The sequence below is a fragment of the Petaurus breviceps genome, unplaced genomic scaffold (genome assembly GCF_028583685.1).
Source record: "Petaurus breviceps papuanus isolate PSGF00001 unplaced genomic scaffold, PetGlider_PUasm1.0 174, whole genome shotgun sequence".
Lineage (NCBI taxonomy): Eukaryota > Metazoa > Chordata > Mammalia > Diprotodontia > Petauridae > Petaurus > Petaurus breviceps.
The window spans coordinates 25,440,562-25,460,212 of record NW_027185761.1 but is presented as its reverse complement, the minus strand read 5'-3'; the positions used below and the strand labels follow the sequence as shown (position 1 = coordinate 25,460,212).

The 19,651-nt window shown below is 45.9% G+C and overlaps 3 protein-coding genes across 10 annotated transcripts in view; 2 read left to right on the top strand and 1 right to left on the bottom strand.

Annotated features, from left to right (window-relative positions):
- The window catches only part of IL17RE (interleukin 17 receptor E), a 16,668-nt gene extending 5,644 nt beyond the window's left edge, over positions 1–11,024 (top strand). For 5 of the 7 annotated variants that reach the window (XM_069083969.1, XM_069083973.1, XM_069083970.1 and 2 more), the window contains 10 exons: positions 1,950–2,018; positions 3,143–3,209; positions 4,006–4,181; positions 4,408–4,455; positions 4,599–4,644; positions 4,795–4,943; positions 8,549–8,617; positions 8,695–8,746; positions 8,829–8,936; positions 9,243–11,024. In XM_069083969.1, the coding sequence (XP_068940070.1) occupies positions 1,950–2,018; positions 3,143–3,209; positions 4,006–4,181; positions 4,408–4,455; positions 4,599–4,644; positions 4,795–4,943; positions 8,549–8,617; positions 8,695–8,746; positions 8,829–8,936; positions 9,243–9,877 (1,419 nt within the window). In that variant the 3' untranslated portion in view covers positions 9,878–11,024. Of the gene's footprint in view, positions 1–1,949; positions 2,019–3,142; positions 3,210–4,005; positions 4,182–4,407; positions 4,456–4,598; positions 4,645–4,794; positions 4,944–8,548; positions 8,937–9,242 lie in introns of all 7 variants that reach the window. The other 2 variants (XM_069083971.1, XM_069083972.1) reach the window with 2 other exon arrangements.
- The window catches only part of RPUSD3 (RNA pseudouridine synthase D3), a 320,316-nt gene that overhangs the window by 59,742 nt on the left and 240,923 nt on the right, over positions 1–19,651 (bottom strand). The window lies entirely within an intron of this gene.
- Positions 12,299–19,651, top strand: part of IL17RC (interleukin 17 receptor C) — a 19,037-nt gene continuing 11,684 nt past the window's right edge. The window contains exons 1-9 of the mRNA XM_069084504.1: positions 12,299–12,735; positions 13,195–13,216; positions 13,465–13,614; positions 14,793–14,870; positions 15,089–15,198; positions 16,140–16,251; positions 18,400–18,444; positions 18,617–18,753; positions 19,414–19,484. Of these exons, the coding sequence (XP_068940605.1) occupies positions 12,625–12,735; positions 13,195–13,216; positions 13,465–13,614; positions 14,793–14,870; positions 15,089–15,198; positions 16,140–16,251; positions 18,400–18,444; positions 18,617–18,753; positions 19,414–19,484 (836 nt within the window). The 5' untranslated portion in view covers positions 12,299–12,624. The remainder of the gene's footprint in view (positions 12,736–13,194; positions 13,217–13,464; positions 13,615–14,792; positions 14,871–15,088; positions 15,199–16,139; positions 16,252–18,399; positions 18,445–18,616; positions 18,754–19,413; positions 19,485–19,651) is intronic.

Here is a 19,651-nt window from a genome sequence, read left to right as displayed (position 1 = left end):
GGAGGGCTTATTTTCGGGATAGGTCTTATTATCGGGGAAACATGGTATATCCCATAGATGTAGTGACCATATCTGACAATGTATACACACACTCTTCTGTCCCCTGTGCTCTGACATGAGAAGGGGGGAGAGTTTCATTACCTTTTCTGCAGTTCCATTACTGGTTTTTATGAATTGTCCCTCCATCCTTTTAAACTATTGATAATTTTGTATGTATTTACCTTTTACCTCCTGTTTTGTGGGGGAGTTGGAGATCCATATCAGTCATTTGTGGGGGAACTCTGGATGTGGAAAGACCTCACCCTGATAAAGAGCTCCTAGAGACTTGCCTGGGGCACTGTGAGATTAAGTGATTTCCTTATGGTCACCTACATACTACCCTGATGCTGAGGCAAGACCTGAACCCAGGTCTTCCTGACCCTAGGGTGAACCCATCCACTATCCTTCGATGACTTTTTATCAATTCTCTGTATGTTCTGGAAGTCAAGATGTCCCCAACATACTGTTCATAAATGTTTTTGTTTCTTCTCTTCCTTTTTCTTTTTATCTTAGGCTCTTTGCTTCCATTGTTCAAATATTTTAAAATTTTTCTTTATTATCAAACCCATCAATGCTGGCCCCAATAATGTCTTCTGTTGCTTTATGAAGTTTATGGAGAGCATATTTTTAAGGGGGGGGGGGCGCATATCTGGTGACTCCATGACTCTGGCCAAGCAAGGATTAGCAACATTACACCCAATCTTTGAATGGTTCCTGAGTCTGGAACTATGACAAGCAATGAGGCTGAAATTCTAGCAAGGTTTTGAGGTAAAAAAGATTAGCGAAATTCTTTATAACATCCCCCTTAGAGTGGCATAGTGCTTTTGGTTTTCAAAGCCCTATCATTCATATTATTAACCTTTGATCTTCACAGGGCCCTAGTGAAATTACTCACATTTGTTTTGGTCTTTTAAATTAAAATTTTTTTTTCAATTATCAAGCATCTTTTTTCCCTCTTTCTCATTTCCCCTCCCCACCAAAAAAAGAAAACCAAACCCCTCATAATAAATAAGCATGGTCAAACAAAAAAAATTCTTCCATAGGCCATGTTCAAAAATGTGTTTTTTACTCTGCATATTGAGTTTATCACTCCTCTGTCAGGAAATAGGCATCATTCTTCCTTCTCAATAGAATGGGAATTATTAATCCCATTTTATAGATAAGCAAAGTGAGGCCCAAAGAGGTTAATCATGGTGAGTTAGTGTTAGTGTCATGAGTTAGCATCATTAGCTGGTACTAGAATTCAGGCCTTCTGACTTCCTTGTCCAGTCTTCTTCTTCCAAACTGCTGTATATCTGGTACTCCATCTCCCCAATGCTCTCCAGGTGAATTCTTCCAAAGCCTATGCCCCACTGTTCCCATGAGCTCCATCCCCCAGTAGCTCACAGCTATCACCTCTGAGACCAGGCATTGGTTATGAGGAACTCACAGGATTACAGACATATACATATATGTCATAGCCTGCTAATCCTGGCATTCAACTTCCTGGTTCCGGCTGTTTCCATCAGGAAAGTCAGTCTGGCTCCTGTGAGCAGCCCTGGGGGTAGGACATTCCAGCCCTAGTCTCTACATACATACCTCTAATCCTTTTCCCACAACATAATTGTCAGGCACCCAGACAGCAAAATGTAGAGAATGGGACAGAGGAAGCAAACTATTAAATACAAAATACAGACTCTCCCCAAGGAAAGCAATTTTTTTCAGAGGAAAAAGCAAGAGTATTTTGCAGTGTGACAAATTATATATAGTTAATCAACTGTCATGGGGAATTTTCAAGCCTAGGTCCCACTTCCCTCTGCCTCAGTCCCTAAGCCTCCAGATCCTTTTCACTGGCCTGGAGATACCGATCCAGAATTCGCCTGCCCTTCCTTAGGCATCTTCCTTTCCTCCCCTTTCTGCTTCTCCTACAGGAGACTGTGTCTGAAGGTCACTCGGTCCAGCTGCCCTATGAGTTCCTGCTGCCCTGTCTTTGCATAGAGGTGAGATGTGTACTTTTAATTCTCCATAATGCCCAGTGGACTATTGACTGTTCCTGGCCCTCATCTCGCTTCTCCCCTATCCATGGGATCCTGACGAAGGGCCTGAGATGATCAGTCTAAGAAGAGAAGCTAATGTCTTTATTGCATTTGAAGGTTTCCAAAGTACTGTGTATACTTTCTCCTTTGATCCTCCCAGTCTTGGGTAGTAGGTTCTATTATTGTCCCCAATTTACAGATGAAGAGACAGAGGTTGTGACTTGCTTAAGGTCACACAGCTAGTGTGTGTGGGGGGGAGGTGCCTGAATTCCAATATTCCCGACTCCAGCCTTTTATTCACTATACCACTTTGTCTCTTGCACCCAGTCTAGGGCTGATCAGGGTGCTGGTTTTGCTTCAGAATGCTGTCAGTCAATAGTCAATGATCATTTATTAAGTTGTCCCAGGAGTTCAGAACTGGAACTGACCTAGTCTCCACTGGAGTCATTTGAAGGGATGATTTTGATTTCAAGTGAACATTCCCCTCCTCCCAACTTCACACTGATTAGTTGATAAAATAAGATGGAAAAAGAGAACACAAGATCCTGAAGCTATGGAACATGTCAGGGTGGGGCAGGGCAGGTGTAACAGATGACTGACGGGTAAATAAACTGAATGCAAAGGGAGAGCACCAGGACTGGAGGCCAGAGGTCCTGCTGAACAGTACATTAAGGGGCTCTGGGTAGCCTAGGTCAGGAAGGTGGGGGCAACATGAAGGCAATGAATGCCCTAGGAGGTATTGCTGAAATAAGGCTGGCAGTGGGGAGATGGAGCCCAAAGGGTGAGGGTGGCACCCAGCTCAGATGTGATAGTTCTTGGTGGAAAAAGGAAATTAAATGTCAGCTATTATTACTCATATTTTATTTTGCCTCCCACCTACTGATTTTTCCTCTCCTTCAAGGAGTTGGGTTCTCTTGATTTGTGTGGGTCCCCTTCCTGGATATTGAATGAGTATTCTAGTTCTTTATCTTTGGCCCAAGAGAATTAGATCCTAATGGGTCTAGGTCAGAGTGGATTTGGGGTCTATTGGCATAAAGAAGTCTGCCCATCTGAGCATTTAATGCCACTCCCCTCCTTCATTCCATCAGGCAGCATACCTGCACCAGGACAGTGTGCGGAGGAAGCAGTGCCCCTTAAAGGACCAACCTGAAGTCTGTGAGTGGCCCACACAAACCTCATCCCAGTCCTTCACTGGAAGGATGAATTCCTCCAAATGACATTATCACTGGGACTTGGGGGCTGAAATGGACGGAGAGGGGACGGGGGGAGCTGCCCTTGTTTTTGCACCATGGGAACAGGAGACAAGATGGCAGTGGCATCTGTCTCTTGACACTCTAATGAGCCAATCGATAAACATCACACCCTTGGAGGGCATGCTTCTCTCTCCCTCCTTGTAGCCTAGGGGAGACAGGCTATACTATGCCATCTACTCAATAAGTACTTGTTCTATGAGTGTTATGAAATGGCACACAGTACAAGATAGTGAATAAGGAAGAGACCAGTTGTATGGTACAAAGTGTAAATGTTCTAAGATTTTGAAGAAGAAAGAAAACCAGGTGGGCTGGATCCATCCAGGACTGCTTTGTGGGAGCAGTGAGATTTGAGCTGGGCTTTGAAGTGTGGATAGTATTGAATAGTTAGTGGGGAGAGAACAGCAGTGATAAATCCACAGAGCTGGGAACATGGTCTGTGTGTGGCAGTGGGGGAAGGAGAAGACAAGGGGCAGACTGGCCTGTGTGGAGCAGGGTACATGTTGGGGAGTTAATAGCTCTAGGGTTAGATCAGATCTGAAGGACATTGGGATGGCCTAATCTGCTTCATCCATCACACTAACCCAACAGAAAAATCATCTTGGATCTGGGTGGGCCGAGGAGATCAGGGGTTGGTAGGATGAAACAGAGACAGGCCTGAGGGTGAGCAAACAAGTCATGAGGAGACCCTTTGCCCACAGACAGCATGGACTTCTGGAGGTCAGTGAAGTTCACGGACCACAGCTACCAGGACCAGATGGCCATGACCCTAACCCTACGCTGCCCAGTGAAGCTCAAGGCCTCCCTGTGCCAGAAACAGAACTGGCACAGTCCCTGTGAAGACCTTCCCAATGCCACAATCTCTGAGTCAGAGGGGGTAAGGGGGGAAGTGGGGTGGGGGGAAAAGAGGGACAGACAGAGACAGAGACATGGTGGGGGGATGAAGGGAGAGAGGAGAGAGGGGGGAGAGGAGAGAGCAGATTTTTTTCATCTCTAACATTACAATATTGTAACCCCACAGCATGAGATGAACAGCATCTCATGACCCAGGGGGGAGTCGGGGCTCAGAACTGCTCCCATCTGACTCCCTTCTCTCCCAACAGTGGTACGTTTTGGAGAAGGTGGATTTGCACCCACATCTTTGCTTCAAGGTACGACTAACAGCAAAAGTTTCTGGGAAAAAGGAGAGTTGGTGCTTTGGTTAAATAGGGGATGGCAAGGTATAAAAGAGGAAATATGTCCCTCTCCCCCTTCCACCTCCGTCCAGGTGACTTTCTTTTCCTCTCTTCCCTAGTTCTCTCTTGGGAATAGTACGCACGTTGAATGTCCCCATAGGAATGGTGAGCTTGTGATCTTCTCTCATCTCCACCCCACCCCCATGTAACCTTCACTCAGCTGTGAGCATCCCCTTCTAGTTAAACTTTTACTTCCCGCCCCAACCCCGCCCTAACTACACACTCTGTGTAACTCTGCAACGCACCCCTTTACAGCCTCCTCCTGGAATGTGAGCATGACCGTCCAGTACCAACAATTGGTTCTGCGTTTCCACTCAAGGACTCCAGCTGCTTTCAGTGCTGCTTGGTGCCTCCCAGGGATGGAACATTCCGATCCACAGCTGCCTATTTACTCTGTCAGCCAGGTACAGTCCGTGAAGCCTAGACCAGTCTCTGCCATCTCCTCAGTAGCCAGAACCTCCCAGGTTCCAGCATTCCCTTCACCCCTTGAAAACCAGGCATGAGCACAAGAAGGGTGGGTGGCTGTGTGGGGGATGTTAATATTAGGGAGAAAGCATGATGCCCTTCACTGCAGTGTCTTCATTTACCTCTATATTTTGTCTCACTATCCTTCTGCCCTTTATCAAGAGAAGACTTAGAAAGAGGGGTGGTCGTCAAGTATTTGAAGGGTTGTTACATGGAAGAGGGAAGAGTCTTCTGTCTGGCCCCAAAGAGTAGAACAAGCAGCCAGGAGGGGAAGCTGTAGAAAGGCTGGTTTTAACTCAATGTAAGGAAAAGCTTCCCAAATAATCAGAGCAATTCCAAAGTGGAAGGTGGTGACCTCCCTGTCCCTTAAAGTTTTCAAGCAAAGACTGAATGGACATTTGTTAGGGATGCTAACTAAGGAAGCTATTCTTGTTTGGTGCAAGGCCAGACCAGGTGCCTTTTGAAGTTTCTTATCAAGTCTCAGAACAGGGGTTCTTAATCCAGGAGCCATGAACTTCTTTAAAAAAATTCAATTTTGATAATCATATTTCAATATCATTTATTACCTTTGCAAACCTATGTATTTTATTTTATGCATCTAAAAACATTACTGTGAAAAGGATGTCTGTAGACTTCACCAGATGCCCAAGGGGTTCTAGGCACCATAAGAGTTAAGAACCTTTGTCTTGGACTCTGACTTCTGTTAGTTTGTCTCAGACAGTATTTCCTAACTTTTCAGTTTCTGACACATCTGTGAACTTATGGCAAATGGCAAGTGATCCAATCCCTCAAACCCCTCCCACCACCTCATTTGGTCAGTCACTGGTCTAGCCAATTGTTTATACATAGCCCATTCTGTATTCACACACACACATATCCTCTCTGTTTTATACCGTGGCCACAGACACCTCCATCTTTTATCCTAGTCCCTCCATCATAACCCAGATGTTGTAACAGTGGAACATATTTAGGGTGTATTAAGCTTGAGAATAGTGTCTTAGAAGTCTCACTTATGCCCTCTGAAGACTGAGTACACTCACTTTGGTCAAGTCCTCAGCAAAGAGCAGAATCTGATACATACATTTAGACAGCTCTTTTTTTTTTTAAACTGTGTTTTATGGATTCCTTAGATTTTTACACCATGGTTGCTTCATTTCATTACCCTTCTAGGGCAAACTCTCCCTTATAACAAAAAAAAAATTAAGCAAAAATATGTCTTAGAGTGACCATCTTGGATGACATGCTATATTCTGCTTTTCTAGTATTCCTATTTTCTACTGAGTCAAGGGAGGTATATTTTGTTATCTCTCCTCCAGGACTTTCTTTGTTTTTTCTATCACTCAGAGTTGGCTTCCTTTTAGTAATCTCTTCATTTATATTGTGGTCATTATCTCTATTTCTCTTGGGCCTGCCTATTTCACAGTGCATCAGTTCATACAAATTTTTCCATGTTTCTCTGAATTCCCTCACATTTATCAGTTCTTACTATATAATAATCCATCATTATATTAATATACCATAGAGTTGGTTTTTTTAGCTATTCCCCTATTGATAAGTTCTCACTTTGTCTTCATTTCTTTGTCTCTGGTACAAAAAGTGCTGCTATAAATATTTTGATACATATTGACTTCCTTTAGGTATATGCCCAGTAGCAGGACTGCTGGGTCAAAGTTATGGACAGTATAGCAATTTTCTTTCATAATTCCAAATTGTTTTTAAGAATAGTTGAACCACTGGCAACCACCAGCAGTGGCAGTATGCCTATCTTCCCACAGAACATTGAGAGTGGACTAGATGCCTTTTTTTCCTTTTCTTTTCTCTCTTTTTTTTTGCTTTTTAGAGGGCAATTGGGGTTAAGTGACTAGCCCAAGGTCACACAGCTAGTTTGTGTGTGTGTTAAGTGTCTGAGGTTGGATTTGAACTCAGGTCCTCCTGACTCCACGTCCCGTGCTCTATTCACTGCACCACTTAGCCACCCCTGACCAGATGCCTTTTGAGGTTGCTTGCCTAAGTTTTAGAGCAGAAGTTCTTGACCAAGCTATGGACTTGGTTTTTAAAATTATTATTTTGACAACTGTATTTCAGTATGATTTATTACCTTTGCAAACCTATGTATTTTATTTCATGTATCGTATCTGAAAACATTGTTCTGAGAAAGGGGTCCGTAGATTTCTGTAGGTCCAACTTCTACAGAACATTTACTGTTCTCATTTTTTATCCTCTTTGTCAATTTATATAGTATAGGAGAGGGGTGAAGAACCTGTGACCTTCTAGATCCTTAAGTGTGGCCTTTTGACTGAATGCAAGATCTTAAAGGCTACACATAGCCTCAAGGCCACAGGTTCCCCTCCCCTAATGTGAGATAACAATAATAATAGTGCCTTGAGATTTGCTGAGTACTTTGATGTTATCTCATTTGACCTCACAACAACCCTGTGAGGTAGAAGTTATTATTATCCCCATTTTACAGATGAGGAAACCAAAAAAAGAGAGATTAAGTGTCTTGCCCAGGGTAACACAGTCTTCCTGACACTTAGTAGACACACAGTCAGGTCATTCCTGACCCCAAATCTTGTGCTTCTAGCTGCCTAAGTGATAAAACCAGAGTAGTTTTAAGTCTCACTTCTCTTACTATTGGCAACTTGGAGTCGTGTTTTCATGTGGTGATCTGTAATTGCCAATTCTTTTGGAAACCTTTTAGTGCCATCCTTTGGTCAGTTACTCGTTAAAGAATGACTTTAGGCATTCTATATTTATGTCAGTACCTATACATTTGTCTATATATTTTAGATAGAATCAATATACTATATATAGTCAAATCAATATACTATATATAATAGGTACTATAATATATATGTATGTGTGTGTGTATATATATATATATATATATATATAATATGTATATATAAGGTAGAATCGGTGAATCAAGAAGACTTTTCCTGGTGCTGTTTGTTGCAATTATCCCACCTCCTACTCCCCACCCCCATTTCGCTTCTAGTTTCTTTTTATGTCCAACCTCATTTTGTAGGTGAGAAAACTCAGGTCTAGAGAGAGAAAGGGATTTGCCTAAAATCACATAGTAAGTAGCACCCCTAGGATTTTAATACAAGTGCTCTGAAATCAGACTCACTACTTTCCACTGCACTATCCTGCCGTTGTTATGGGAGGTCAGAGAATGCAAGCTATGGTAATCAGGGACAGCTTCATGGAGAAGGTATGACTGGAGTCCATTCCCTCAAGAATGAGGAGAGTAGGCAGAAAGGAGACAGAAAGAATTCCTGCTCATAAAAGCATATAATCATAGATTTAGAGTTGGAAGGAACCTTAGAGGCCATTCCTCATCTTACAGATGAGGAAACTGAGGCAAACAGAGGTTAACTGACTTGCCCAGTGTCCCTGTCTGAGGCAGGATTTGAACTCAGTTTTTCCTGACTCCAGGTGTGCTCTATCCACTGTCAAAGAGGGGAGGAACATGGCAAAAATTATAGAACCCTTTACACATTTGTATGTTTGGTGATGACCATTGTAACCTTTGTTCTCACAGCCTAACGGTTCCAGCCCAGTGAAGTCAGATCTCATCCTCCCCTTACAGAGTTTCGGGGGCTGTGTTCTGGTAATGAACCTTTCTCATACCCACCCCCCTTCTCCCTACCCTACCTTCATTCTCATTGTGGACCCTTTACTGGGCAGGTGTGGCGGTCAGATGTCCAGTATGCTCAGAAGCACCTTTTGTGTCCCAATGGTAAGTCTCTGGGTCAGAGATGGTGAAGGGGATGAGATAGGGGAGCCCCATCCTGGCCTCATCTTTGCTCATCTTTGTTCAGTCTCTCACAGGCACTTGGGGCTTCTGGCTCTGGGGCTGTTGATGGTGGCTGCCCTGCTGGTGACCATGTTGGCTTTGAACTACCAGGGCTTACAGAGGCTACTGACAGGTGAGCCCCCAGAACAGTGTAGGTGTATGAGGAGGGGAAGGGATTTGGGAATATGCACCTTTTTGCATCAGGGCTCCCTTTGGGAACAGATCTGTCTCCCCACCACTCACCAAGCCCTTCCCCATCCCACTGCTGCAGCTACCTCTGCCATCACTCTCCTCTCCCTATGCATCCTCCCCTCTGGGCGGTCCGTGCCCTAGCTCAGGACCGAGCTAGGGTGCAGAAAGGAAGGGCGGGATGGAAGGCCACCTCTCCAAGTCCTCTCCCTCATTCTGCCCCCGTCCTTTGTTCCTTCTCTTTCTATAGGCCCCCGTCAATCCAGGCCTGTGCTGCTGCTCTACTCTGCGGACTCGGAGGTGCACCGCCGTCTGGTGGGCGCCCTGGCAGAGCTGTTGAGGGTGGCCCTGGGAGGCAGCGGTGATGTGATCCTGGACCTATGGGAGGGGGAGCGTGTGGCCCGCTTGGGGCCCCTTCCTTGGCTGTGCGGGGCCCAGGCCCGCGTGGCACAGGAGCGGGGCACCGTGCTGCTCCTCTGGAGTCGAACCAGCGGTCACCTCTACAGCCGCTGGCGGACCGGGGTCGGCCCCAGGGGCGCCCAGGACACCCAGAACCTATTCGGAGCTGCCCTGAACTGCTGCCTCCACTCTGGCCCAGGAACCCCGGGAGGCTCGCGACCTCCGCTGCTGGCTTTCTTCAGTAAGCTCTGTGCCGAGGAGGACATTCCCCAGCCGTTGCGCACTCTCCCTCGTTTCCGCCTATTCGGCGACCTGCCCCAGCTGCTCCGGGCCCTGGCCGCTGAGGACTCTCGAAGAGCCCCGCGTTGGCTCCGGTCCCCAGAGCGCAGAGATTGGCGCTGCTATTTGCGAAACCGCCTGGAGCTGTGCCAAAGACTGGAGCGAGAGGCAGCCCAGGCTGAGCTGCTCAGCTCAGATAGCCGCTGAGTTGGAAAGGAATAGGAGAGGGGTGCCCTTTTCTCCCTCCTAGGGGGACTGTGAAGCCCAGCATTATGTGAAGAGAAGCGAGCTAAAGGGAGGCCAGAAGGCTCTTGGTCCCATCCCCAAGCCGGAGCCTTCTCCCCTTCAGACGTGGGCCTCCAGCGCAGCGTGGGCATGGCAGTGGAGAGAAGTCTTGGAGGGAAACGATCTGAGGATGTATAGGGAATTCAAAACATGCCGCTCCCCGCAAAAGCATTTGGTATTCTTATGTCTCTGGCGCGGAGCTGCCTCACTGATTCCCCCAAATCAGACCTCTGCTGCCTTCGGGCCGGTTCTCAGACCTAGTACATGGATTCTCACTTTTATTAAAGGGTCTTGGTCAGAGATCAGAGGAGGACTCCCGTCCCTCCCCGCCCCGCTCAGTTTCCAGGTTGGACTATAACCTAGAGATAACAAGTTCTGCTCCTATATATAGGGATATACATAGACTTATAACAAGCTAGAGAACTGAAGCCTAAGGCGGAGGAGGGAATGGGACAGGAAGCAAAGAAGAGGTGATAGAAACAGTTGCGCCCTACCGATTAAAAGGCAATACAAGAGCAAATGTGTGAGCCCAGACTTATCTCTTATAGGTGATCTGTGATTTTTGCCTGTGGTTCAGCTAGTCTCCTTCCTCTGCCCCCCCCATTATCCCCAAGATCTAGGAAGGACTCCAAAGGAAGTGACTGGGTAATGAGCTCAGCTGGAGTGGGTAGAGCAGAAGCTGTTCCAGGCTACTTTTTATGGCTTGGGATGGAATGGGTTACACAAAGTAAACATGATGAATAAAGATCAGAGAAAATATGGGCATATGACCTTTAATTAGTTAATTATAAAGTATAAACTTTGATTAGTTAATTATGAAGACCATATTCTGGGAGAAAAGATAATGAAATATACCTTCCATTTGGAAAGCTTGGGGGAGGGGAGTTACTGCTATGTCTGTTCGTTTTGACTTTTTTTTTTGTTAAAAGTGAGAGTTCAATTGGTGTATGGGGTATGTTGGGAAAAAAACAATTTAAAAAAAAGTCATGGGAGAAATTTGAAACTGAAAATAAAAATTCTAAAATATATATTAAATGTAATATATGACAGTAAAACATTTTAAAATATACTAATATATTTTAAATAATCTGTTTATTATAGACTCACAGTTTTATATATTATTCTAATTTTCTGGCCTTTTTATTTGGAAGTATTAGTGTCTGTTGCTAATTTTTTAGTTCATAACACAAAAAAATCATTTAGTGTTGTTTTTTTTTTGAGGGGGAAAAGCAAGGCAATTTCAGTTAAGTGACTTGCCCAAGGTCATTCAGCTAGTTAAGCATCAAGTGTCTGAGGTCACATTTGAACTCAGATCCATCCTGATTTCAAGGCTGGTGTTGTATTTGCCAACTAGCTGCCCCTTATTTAGTGTTTTTTAAGAAAAGGTATTACAGGCAAAGTGAAGGGTTGGCCATTAAAAAAAAAGATATCAGTAAACTTTTTTTTTTAATCAGCATGAAGGAACCCAAATGAACATCAATGGTCACAATAATGGGTGGGTGGGAGTCAGATATAAAGAGGAATATAGCAACTAAACTTGACCTTAGAAGAAGAGTTACTACAGACTCCATTACCCAAGACAACAGGTTCCACTGAAGTGGCTGAGCTGGTACCCTCTTCTTGGTGTGTTCAAGGCTGGGTAATCATTAATCTGTTAGGTTATAGTAAGTATTCCTTACAGAGTGGAGCGGATAGCTGCTAAGGTCCTTTCCAACTCTCAAATTAGGTCATTTTATGAGATCACACATATTTACCAAGCAAGGCTCAGTGTCCTGGGCTTGGTGGAGGGACACATCCCCTGGAGTTATAACTCCAGGCCTCCCTTTTGTATGGCGAGCTAAGGACCAAAAGGGGCAATTGTTTTCTTAGAGTGACCATGGCCCAGAAGAAATTAATAGTGCCATGGTCTCCTGATGCCTTCAGTGTTCTAGGCTTATATTGGTGCCAGACTGGGAAGACATGGAGAGGGCAGGGCTTTAAGATCCAGGAGAAATGGGGTTGGGCGTTACCTTAACTTCAGTGGCAGGAAGATGAATGTCATGCTTTATGACATGGAATAATTTCATACCACCAAGTCCCTGGAGAAGGGCCTCTGGGACCGCCCTCCCCTTTCCCATCTTCCCACAGGACTCCCAGGGGAGGTAGGTGGCCTTGCTCAATATTGCCTTTGGTTATCAGCCACTCCCTATCTGTGTGTGTGTGTGTGTGTGTGTGTGTGTGTGTGTGTGTGTGTGTGAAAATTGGGAGGGTTATACCCTGTGTGGAATGGCAGTGAGTTGTCTGCTTCCCAGTCATCCAGATTGGGCATGGGGCCCAGTGTTTTGTGGGAGGGACTGGACAGGGGCTGGAACAGGAGGCGGGGACAGCAGGGCTCCAAGCTGAATCGAAAGCACTTTGGATTCAGAGATCCAGCTGAAAAGAGTGATCCAGGGAGCCTTGTGACTGGAATCTCTTCCCAACCCTCCCACCCTAGGAGGCCCCAGAGCCAGGATAGGAGTGGGAGGGGAGGGGTCCCAGTCCCCACCGTGGTACCGCTGGGCATCCAAGGGGAAAGGGGCAACAGCTGACTACGACAGACCTGGGTGGGGAGGGCAGAAACAGTTTCCCCCCCAAGGGGGAGCAGTCTCAGGCTTGAGCCCTGGCTGACAACTTTGATCGACAACTAGAAGATGCTTGTTCCATGGCTCCTCCTCTTCTTCTCCTTGGTTCTTGGTAGCAGGCCCTGGGTGTTCTCTTTGGAGAAGTTGACAGGGTCCCAGGATGATGCTCGATGCTCTCAGGTAGGTTGAGAACCCTGGGGTTCCTGGGGGTCTTGGGGGTTTAGAGAATGGTCTGGGGAGACGACATATTCTGGCTTGGGGCTCTGGCAGTACCAGCCACCACCAGCCCATCTCCAGTGTAACTGCCCTTTCAGGTCTGGCTAGGTAAGGCTGGTGCTGGGCTAGGGGGAAGGGCAGAGTGGGGAGGAGGAGGGGGGGAGGCAAACAGCTAGGTCTGCTCATCCTTTCCCTCCAGGCTACTGGCTTGGGTATTCTGAGGCTTCAGCAGGTTCAAGTCTTTGTACTTAGAACTTGAAATTTGAGCAACAGGTACCTCTGGAAAAGTTTTGGGACTCATGGAGGTGCTAGCTGTCTCTGTGTCCTCAAGGCTGAACCCCCCCTTATGGGAGCTCAGGGATGCATGTGGAAAAACTGAGTAAGGGAAGACATGGAACCTGTGAATGCCCTTTCTTCCCCTAGGGTCTTTCATGTCACCTTTGGGGTGAGTATCAAGAGAAGACTGGAGATGGAATTTATTTTCCTGTCACTGGCTCCTTGGAGACCTCCACAGTCCCTTAGGTCTGGCTGAGATGGTTCCCTGGGGCTTCCTAGGGAGTTCCTTCTGTGGACATCCATCCTTGTACTAGTATTGAGGGCAAGCACAGTATCCTTCCCTTGCTCCCCTTTGACCCTGTTCTGACCTGGATGGGGTGGGTATGTCCAAAGGCTGCCACTTGCCTCCTTCTTCAGATGATGTGCTCTGCCTGCTGGAGACAATCAAGCCCCCCAAAGACCCTGTGCTGGTACCCACAAAGCTACAGACAGAGGTGGTCCTTCGATGCAGGGAAGAAACTAACTGTGTCCCTTGTGTTCGAGTGACCCTCCACCTAACAGTGCAGGGTGAGAGACTGTGTGTGTGTGTGTGTGTGTGTGTGTGTGTGTATGGGGAGGGGGGAAGGCAGTGTGGGGAGGTACCTCCAGCCCTTCTTCATGGTGCAAGATGGAGAGAAGATTTATCAAATATGAAAAGAGGTGGAGGGCAGAGGAGGTCCTGGAGGTAGGAAGGGGTCTAGGGTAAGAGGTAAAAAGGACCTAAGGGAGGAGGGAAAAAGCTGGTAGGGACACACTTTGGCACAGTGGAATGAAGACTAGATTGAGGCCAGAGGATTTGAGTTTGAAGCTTTCATTCTCCTATCTGGTTTCATAGGATCATAGGGCTGGAGTTAAAAGGGACCTCAGGGGTCATCTAGTTCAAATTCTCCCTCCTCCCATTTCCCATTTTATAGATGAGAAAACTGAGGCTCAGGGAAGTTAGATGACCTGCCCAGAAGTGAGATTTGAACCTAGGTGCCCTGATTCCAGAGCAAATAGTCTATTTAAGTCACACTGCCTCTCTTGGGTGACCTTAGGCATCTGTCACCTAAGTGCTATTCCAGAGTCTCTTCTAGCTCTACGTTCTAAAATTGTAAGGCGGGGAGGTGCAGGGTAAGCTAGGGGACAACATTGCACTTAGGAGGGAGAAAGGAAGGAGGGAGGGAAAAATCTTGATGGGGAAAAAGAAAAGGGGAAAGGGAGAGATGGTGGGAGGAAAGAGGGGCCAACCCCGGGGCGGAGGATAATTTTCTCTTGCCATCCATGTATGTCACTAGATTTGAGGGGGAAGAGATTCAAAGTGATTGAGAAGATAGGGGGAAGGGAAAGGTCCAGGAGGAAAGGGGGAAGGGAGTGTTCGAGTAAAGGCAGAAGGAAGCTAGTAAGAGTGTGGCCATCCCAGGAAGCCTCATACCCATGGCTAGGAGTGGAGAAGGTTAAATTCTATAGAGGTGGCAGGAACTCAGCTGTTGGCTCAGGTTCCCTCCTACCTGGGCAAGTTGTCCTGGCATCTCCGTCTCAGATCCCAGCACCTTCCCCTAAGGAAGGTAGGACCTCTCGGGACACAGCCCAGAGGCTTTATTTCCCAGCACAAGGAATTCCAGAAAGCCCGGGGAAAGGGGCCAGAAAACTTACTCACTCTGTCTGAGCTAGGGGTGGGCGGGGTGCTAGGGCATGGGGGCTCTGTATTTACAAAGTCATTTTAGAGCCTAGGAAGGAGGATCCCGATGAGGATGGATTCCCAGAAGATGCTGAGCTAACATATCAATCTTGGCCTCGGAATGGTAAGATAGTCACTTCTCTGCTCTGAGTCTCTGCTCTGCTTCCTCCCTGGGGAAAGGATGGCTCTTTGCATGCTTTTCCCTTTGTCCCAGATCCCTGCTTTACTCCTCAGACCAAACCCAGGCTACTGTTCCTAGCACAGTGTTTTATCACAGCCCTTTGCACTCAGTAGGTGATTCACAAATGTTTACCAAGTTGAACTGCATTGTGTCTTCCATAGAATCTCTCCAGGCAAGAATCATCCTTTCCTTCCAGGCCTATCACTCTGAGCGATGTGTCTTGGTGGAGGTAGAGGTGCCTGTTGCCATGGTACAGCCAGGCCAAAATGTGGTAGGTTAAGAGATGGAAGGGGAGGGAAACTGTGGGTGCTGGTCCATAGTGTAAGCCTTACCCTAAAGCTGTGCTACCCGGACACTCTTATACCCATTGGAGATATAAAGCAGTAAAACACAAGGCTTGGAATCAAAAGATCTGTCTCTGGTACCAAGTTGTTATGTGACCTTGGGCAAGTCTCTAAAATGGGGATAATTCCTGCTCTGATTCTCAGGAACAAATACGGTGATGCTCATGATAATGCTTTGAAAAGGATAAAAACAGAGTATCTGAGGAAAGAAAATGACCTTGGGTGAAATTTTCTCTTTCACTTGAAGGGAAAAAGAAGAAGCTTTTAAGAGTTTACTGTGTGCTAGTCACCTTTCCTTTTTAGTACTTCACAAATATTATCTCATTTGATTCTCACAACAGCCCTGGGTTGTTGGGTGCTCTTATTGTCCCCATGTTACAGTTGAGGAAACTGAGGCAGACACATTAAGTGACTTGCCTGGGGTCACACCAGTAAGCATCTGAGGCTAGATTCGAAGGCAGGTCTTCTCAACTCCATGCCTGTAACTCTCTTTGTCATTTAGATGCCAATTATGTTGCGGAAGGTACTAGAATTGGAGTCAAAAGATTTGGATTTGAATTTGGACTCCCACATTTATAAACTGAGTCACTGTGGGCAAATCACTTTCCCTCTTTGGAACTCAGTTTCCTTATCTCTAAAATGGGTCTCTATACCTCCTCATGACTTCCCAACTGTTTCAAGGAAATCGAAGGGTAAAAATGGTCAAGGCAAATGATTTTTATTTTGCTTCTCGAGGAGAGGGGCCGGGAGGACCTGGTAGAGTGGAGAAAGCGAGAATTGTTTATTGGAGGTTGCTGAAGATTCTATAAATGGTCCTTGCTTTTGACCTTAACCCTGACCCTTTGTGGGCTTTTTGGCTTTTCCCCAGGGTTCGCTGGTATTTGACTGCTTTAAGGCACCACTAGGGGGGGAAGTACGGATCTGGTCATATACTCAGCCCCCCTACCAGAAGGAACTCAATCAAACACAACTACTACCAGGTGAGGGCTAGGCCATTGGTGGAGGGGAGAAACATGGCGGGGTCTTGGCAACATCTAAAAGAGGAAAAACTGGTTTTCCATCTTTTAGTCTCCTCTTTTTGGATGCTTTCCTCTCAAATCTGTTTTCTCTCTCCCCTATCACAACCTAGTATCAGGAAAGGATTGGAGACAAACCATTTTTATCTGAAATGGAGAGTTTTTTTTTTTAAATACAAATTTTTATCGATGACTCTCATTTTTATATCACCTACATTTTTTAATAGAGCCTTTCCCTTCCGAGAAAGCCAATTTATCAAAGAATATTTTAAAATGAAAAAAAAAAGTTAAGCAAAAGTAATGAACACATCAGGAAAAATCTGACATATGTACTATTCTACATCTGTAATCTCTGCTCCTCCTCCCCCAAAAAAGGAAAAGGTGGGGCATTTTCTTATACCTTTTCTTTTAGGCCAAATTTGGTCTTTGTAATTTTCAAGTATTCAACTGGATTTGAGTTTGAATTCCCAAGTTCCCTAACCAGGGAGCATTGGCATTTGTTAAACTGAAGAGGACCTAGGTTTGAATTCAGACTTCATCCTTTATCACCTCTGTGACTATGGGCAAGTCCCTGGGCCTTGTAGGTTTTGCCTTCATAGTCTGTGACATTAGGGAATTTGACTTAATGATCTTGAAGCTTCCCTCCAGTTCCTGAATCTACATCTAGGTTACATCAGAGCTACCCCCAGCCTTAGCTCTTATTGTAGGACGAAAGGTTCTGACATTTGAAGCCGTCCACCCTACTATTCCAGGTTTACTCCACATCACTCCCCTCCAAGCACACTAGCATCTAACTGACTGAACCTTCCTGTTAGACTTCACACACTCCATTCCTTCTCCCATGTCTGGAAGATCCCCTATGCTCCACATCTTAAAAACTCTAGTTTCCTTGAAGGCATAGTACAAGTAGCATGTTTTATGTGAGGCTTTTTCTGATCTCTGCCCTCCCCTGCTTAGCTACTAATACCTTGCATTTATTTTTTATGAGAGACCATATGTCGTAGTCTATGGAGAGCTTGCTTGGCCTACCTCCATTGGTAGAGGGATTTCCCTCACCTGGGAGTTGCCTCTACTAATGAAATCACATATCTAGTCTCTCTGCCTGTTTATTTAATATATATGTATATATGTACATGTTGTTTCTTCCAATAAGGGGATAAGTTAATAAGGCATGATATATGTTATTATAATAATAATAACAATGAGTAATCATCCTTTAGAACAAAGATTGTATCATCTTTGGTTTGGTATTCCCAATGTCTGGCACAGTACCTGGTTCATAGTGGGTACTTAATATATGTTTATCAAAAGTTGATTAATTTCAGGCATTGGGAGAAAGTAGGGGAAAAGTCCCCTGGATTTGAGTCAGAGTAGTTGGTTTTGAATACTGACTGACTTTACTCCTCCTGCGACTTTTTTCAAATCACTTCATTCCCTTGGGCCTCCATTTTCTAATCTTAATTAAGGGGGTCAGATTAGATTACCTCTAGGGTCCTTTCTGGTTCCAAATCCAATGATCCTAGGTATTTGGGGAGGGGGTGACATGTAGCTGAAATCTTGTGACATGTAGTTGGTTGGCTGATCAACAAGGCATCCCTATGTTGGGGTCAAGGTATAGTGTGTCCTACTGTGGCAGATCAGACCAATATGAGCTTGGAAGGTTCTACCACAGATTGGGCACAAATGGTCCTCATGAATATTTGGAGTGGACATGTCTCCAAATTTGTGCATCTCACATTTCTTTTGAGCTACAGAAATTCTGCTTTGCTCATAGAGCACAGAGCTTTCTTTGATGTGGGCATGTCATGTTGGGCAGTCCCATGCCATTGTCTCCATGTCTCACAATCTATTCCAAAGTTCTTCAGAGAAATCTTGAAAGTGTCCTTGTATTTCTTCTTCTGACCTCCATGTGAGTGCTTGCCTTGTGTGAGTTCCCCATAAAATAGTCTTTAAGGCAAACATACGTTTGATACATAGCAGGCCCTTAAGAAATGCTTATTGACTGGTTAGCTGCTCAGCCAGTGAATGAGAACTTGTGAAGAGATGTTCTCTCTTCCCCTCCTGTTTTCCTCCTAGTCCCTACCGAGGGCCTTCATTCTGTTCTCTCCTCAGATTGTGTCCGGCCTGAATTGCAGGACAGTGTCCGGAGCTGCAGAGGTATGGAATGGAGTGGGGGTGAGAAGAGGTGGAAGTTGGGAGACAAGGCAAGTTTGGGGGCAGGAGGAGGCAGAGGGGAGCCTGAATTGGGGAGGGGGCAGAAGAGAGGAAGGGACACGGCAAGAGATGAAAGAGGGGGATGGAATTTCAGCCCCCTCCAATTCCGTTCCAGTGCTGCCCTGGTTCAATCTCTCAGCTGAAGGGGATTCGATACAGCTGGTATTGGATGTCTCCACGGAGCAGAACTATATTCTCCTCCTCTATTGGAATCAGACCCGGAATCTTAGCACAAGGTTTCATGAAGTCTTGGTGAGAAGGATACAGCTCTCCTCTTTAATACCCCATGTCTGTTTCAATCACCCAGCCTCTCTTCCCTCCATTCCATCAACATCTCCAAGTCTGGCTCCTCCCTGCCTGGGATCTCCTAGTCAACACCCCTTCCTCTCCCTTCCCTTCCAACAAACTGACCAACCAACTCGAATCCTACAGTCTCCCTCTCTCTCAATCTCTGAGTTCCTCTTTGGGTGGCTCCTGCCTTTCCTGTCTTTCATCCTTCCTGGTCCCTCCCTGATTCTTGCTCAGATCCTAATCCTTATCTCAACCTTGTTCTCCATCCTGGATATGGTATTTTCTGACTAGAGTTCAAGAACTCCTATTTCTCCCCTCACCCTCATACTCATTCCAACAGTACTTTTATTTTAAAAAGGAGTCTCAAAAACAAGAAAGCCTCCAGGACCCAAATGGTGAATCTGTAATGAGAGAATTTCATGCACTGGGGATTGGCAGAAGGGGAGATCATTGGGGAATAGAGCTCCTTCCCTGCTCTCAGGCCTGACTGACTCCTTTCTTTGGCCATGGCCGCTTGTCTCCTTTCCAGGAGCCTATATTCACTCCCTCCCTCCCCTGACTCCCCACCCTATTTCCTAGTAGTAGTGGTATCTCAGATTCCATCCTTGACTTGTTCCCTAGACAGGACCACAGAATATCACCCTGAACCAAACGGATCTTGTCCCTTGCTTCTGTATCCAGGTAGGAACTGAGTCTATCTAAGGCCTCAAGGTGGTGGTGGTGGTAGATTCAGAATTCTCTTCCTGAGCCTGAGAAGAAAGAGAGAGAGAGAAAGAGAGAGAGAGAGAGAGAGAGAGAGAGAGAGAGAGAGAGAGAGAGAGGGAGGGAGAGAGAGAGACAGAGAGAGAGAGAGGGAGAG